Here is a 3,282-nt window from a genome sequence, read left to right as displayed (position 1 = left end):
CGATGTTCTACGCCGCATTTGGGGGAAATGTCGAGGTTATGAGGTACCTTCTCGACCGCGGCGCAGACCCATCCACGGCCGATGACAGGGGCTCTGTGTCATTGCACAATGCAGCAGAGGAAGGTGGTCTTTCTCATTCTTGAGTTCACTTTGAGTCCCTGAAATCAAAGGATTGACATTGCCTACATACAAGGAGCTACTCTTCTGCAGAGGCTCTGGTTCTGATCTATTTGGATTTGCACCATGTTTGTTGTGCCTCCAGGACACTGCGAGGCTGTGAGGCTATTGCTGTTGAAAGGGGTTCATGTGGATCCTATGGATCATCGGGGCACACCATTACACTTGGCGGTTGCAAAGGACCATGTTGAGGTTGTGAAGGTTCTGCTGGAGCATGGTGCTAATGTAAGTTGTCTATTCCACTATCAGATAATTGAATGCAATATTATGAATTGGAAAGGCAAACACGATTAACTGCGTTTCGTTTGGTGATATAATGATTTATTCTTGGGGGGGTGTATCAAATATTTGATGGGCTCATTTAAAAATAATCTTTATGTGATCTAGTTAACTCTTTTCAAAACTATGGCTATTTATCTTTTCAGCCCAACAGAGTGGCTAATCACGTCTTTTCACCACTCATGATGGCCGTCTGTGGAAAGGCCTTGAAATGCATGAAGCTACTGATTGAGGTTCCAATAACTTACAGACTTCATGTATTTTCATATGTTTTTTATGTTTAAATGTGTCCTGATTTTGTTGAGTACCTTGTTTTTTCCTTGTCGGGTGTTTCATGACCGAGTAGCTTGGTTTTTCCTATCACTGAAGGTTTTTTTTTACTCCTATTCATTAATAGGCTGGCGCTGATGTGAATGTTCATGGTTACTCTGGACCAACTCCTTTAACGGAGGCAGTTGATGATGGCTTAATGGACTTTGTCATGATTTCACTAGAGGCTGGAGCCGACGCTAACATCCCTAACCAGGTAACTGTAGCTCTGCCCTTGTCTCTCTGTTTACTAATTTTTATTTTATGCTCTCAAATGAATTTCATTTAGCAGTATCTAGGATTCTTACTGCCACTGGGATGAATTCAAGAATATCTCGTTTTCTTACAGAATTTTCAGTTAAAAATAGTAATTTGATGATGTTGACCGCTTTATCTTTTCATCCTGGATCATATAACATATTATGTTCTGTTCTATGATATAGCATGGCGCAGTTCCAATTGAGCTAGCAGCAGCTCGTGGTCAACGTGAGCTTGTTGAAATTCTGTTTCCTAAGACAAAACCCATTCCATCTCAGCCAGTTTGGAGCGTTAATGGGATAATGAATACTGCAAGATCACCACGTATCAAGCATCAGGTGTGTAGATGATTTATCAATTACTTCATTCTGCCATAACCTGTAGTCCTGAAGCTGCATGATTGGTTGATATCTTCTATTTCGAACACAGTACTTCCATACGCTGTATTCTCCTTTACAGAGTGAAAAGATCACCAGGCTGTATGCATACTCATGACCTTTGAACATGCATGGACCGACCCATTTTTTGATGTATCACTGGACCTTCAGTTGTTTCCACTTTGATATCCATAGAAGAAAAATGCAACTAAACATGATAAAACGGGGCAACGGTAGCCTGCCTGCAAGCCTGCATTTTCTTGAGAAATTTAAGAACTGGTAAAAGGAAGTACAGTATCATCATAGGGAAGTTACTAAACCCAGTTGTATAGGCACTCTTTAGATATTACTACATACGGACTGAAATGAGTGAACCAACACACTAAAATGATTCTGTATACATCCAAATCATAAAAAAAGTTAGAACAACTTATAATAGTGAACAGTGGGAGTTCAATCTTAGGATGGCGGACGCTAATACATAAATAGATATATGTATTCAAATTTAGTTGGCATTTTGTTTGACCAAGTTTGCAAAGCTAACTGAGGAAACAGTGTGTATGCCTATTATTGAAGGATTACTGACCAAGAACTTTAACTTAATTTTCCAACTGTAATACTTGGCGTGCTGTTGGAACCTGCCATTCACTATGTATGCATGTAACTGACCATGGTACTGGTCCAGGACGCATCTTCTGTGGAACAACGGATAGCTGATTTGAAGTCACGAGGAAAGGAAGCATTTGGAAAGGAAGACTATATTACAGCGATGTACTTCTATGGCCTGGTAAATGCATGAACCATTTAATGATTTAATACATGTTTTAAGACGTCAGATTTGGGGGTGAAGACGGGCTTGTACTCCCTCCGTCCCATAATGTAAGATGTTTTTTGGCACTACACTAGTGCCAAAAAACGTCTTACATTATGGGACGGAGGGAGTAGTTTTTATTATAGTCTTACTACTTAATTCTCTGAATGATGGTTCATTGAACTGGTTGGTTCTTTGTTTTGGAATTTCCAACATAGAATTATGGTCGGCTTATGTGGGGTGATAGTTGGGTGATTACAATGCATTTCCTAGGATAGATCATTCATGATTTTATCTGGGAAGCCCACAACCACTTTTGTTACTCCCTCCGTCCGGAATTACTTGTCATAAAAACGGATAAAAATGAACGTATCTACAACTAAAATACATCTAGATACATTCATTTCTTGGACGAGTAATTCCGAACGGAGGGAGTACATCAGATCAGATGTTAAACTAAAGAAAAGGCAATGATGTGCTTGACAGAGCCTGTTAGATTAATTTACTACTGCACCAACAGACACCTGAAGCTGAGCTCTCTGGTCGTAAATGCAGGTAATGGATATAGACCCACTTGATGCCACCATGTTTGCTAACCGGAGCCTCTGCTGGCTGCGGATGCGAGAAGGGGACAGAGCTTTGGAAGATGCACGGCAATGCATAATGATGCGGCCCCATTGGTCCAAGGCATGGTACCGTGAGGGCAAAGCTCTCAGTTTCATGAAGGTATGTATAGCTAGCCACTCTCTGTCCAGTTCCCCCTCAGCAATCTGATTCGATACACCTCTTGCGATATTTCGCCCATGCGCAGGATTACAAAGGAGCAGCCGACGCGTTCCTGAAAGCACAGGAACTGGACCCTAAGAGTGACGAGATCACCAAAGCTCTGAGGTAGCAATGCTGGTCACTCACACACTCACTGCCCTGAATGATTAGGCATCCTTTTTGATGCCTTTGATTCTCGCATCTTGCTTGCAGGGAGGCTGTCAGTGCGATGGAGGAGCTGCGCGTGTGATATAAGCAGCTGCCAGTGCCGGGTCGCTCGGAGAGGAGGAAGAAGAGAACGAGACG

General features: G+C 42.0%; 1 protein-coding gene across 1 annotated transcript in view; it reads left to right on the top strand.

The window, feature by feature from the left end:
• Positions 1–2: 2 nt before the first annotated feature.
• Positions 3–3,282, top strand: part of LOC119307515 (poly [ADP-ribose] polymerase tankyrase-2-like) — a 3,920-nt gene continuing 640 nt past the window's right edge. Inside the window, exons 1-9 of the mRNA XM_037583589.1 lie at positions 3–123; positions 263–402; positions 603–689; positions 854–982; positions 1,209–1,361; positions 2,086–2,187; positions 2,767–2,937; positions 3,023–3,102; positions 3,190–3,282. Of these exons, the coding sequence (XP_037439486.1) occupies positions 3–123; positions 263–402; positions 603–689; positions 854–982; positions 1,209–1,361; positions 2,086–2,187; positions 2,767–2,937; positions 3,023–3,102; positions 3,190–3,226 (1,020 nt within the window). The 3' untranslated portion in view covers positions 3,227–3,282. The remainder of the gene's footprint in view (positions 124–262; positions 403–602; positions 690–853; positions 983–1,208; positions 1,362–2,085; positions 2,188–2,766; positions 2,938–3,022; positions 3,103–3,189) is intronic.

The sequence above is a fragment of the Triticum dicoccoides genome, chromosome 5B (genome assembly GCF_002162155.2).
Source record: "Triticum dicoccoides isolate Atlit2015 ecotype Zavitan chromosome 5B, WEW_v2.0, whole genome shotgun sequence".
Classification (NCBI taxonomy): domain Eukaryota; kingdom Viridiplantae; phylum Streptophyta; class Magnoliopsida; order Poales; family Poaceae; genus Triticum; species Triticum dicoccoides.
This window is presented reverse-complemented; position numbering and strand designations above follow the sequence as displayed.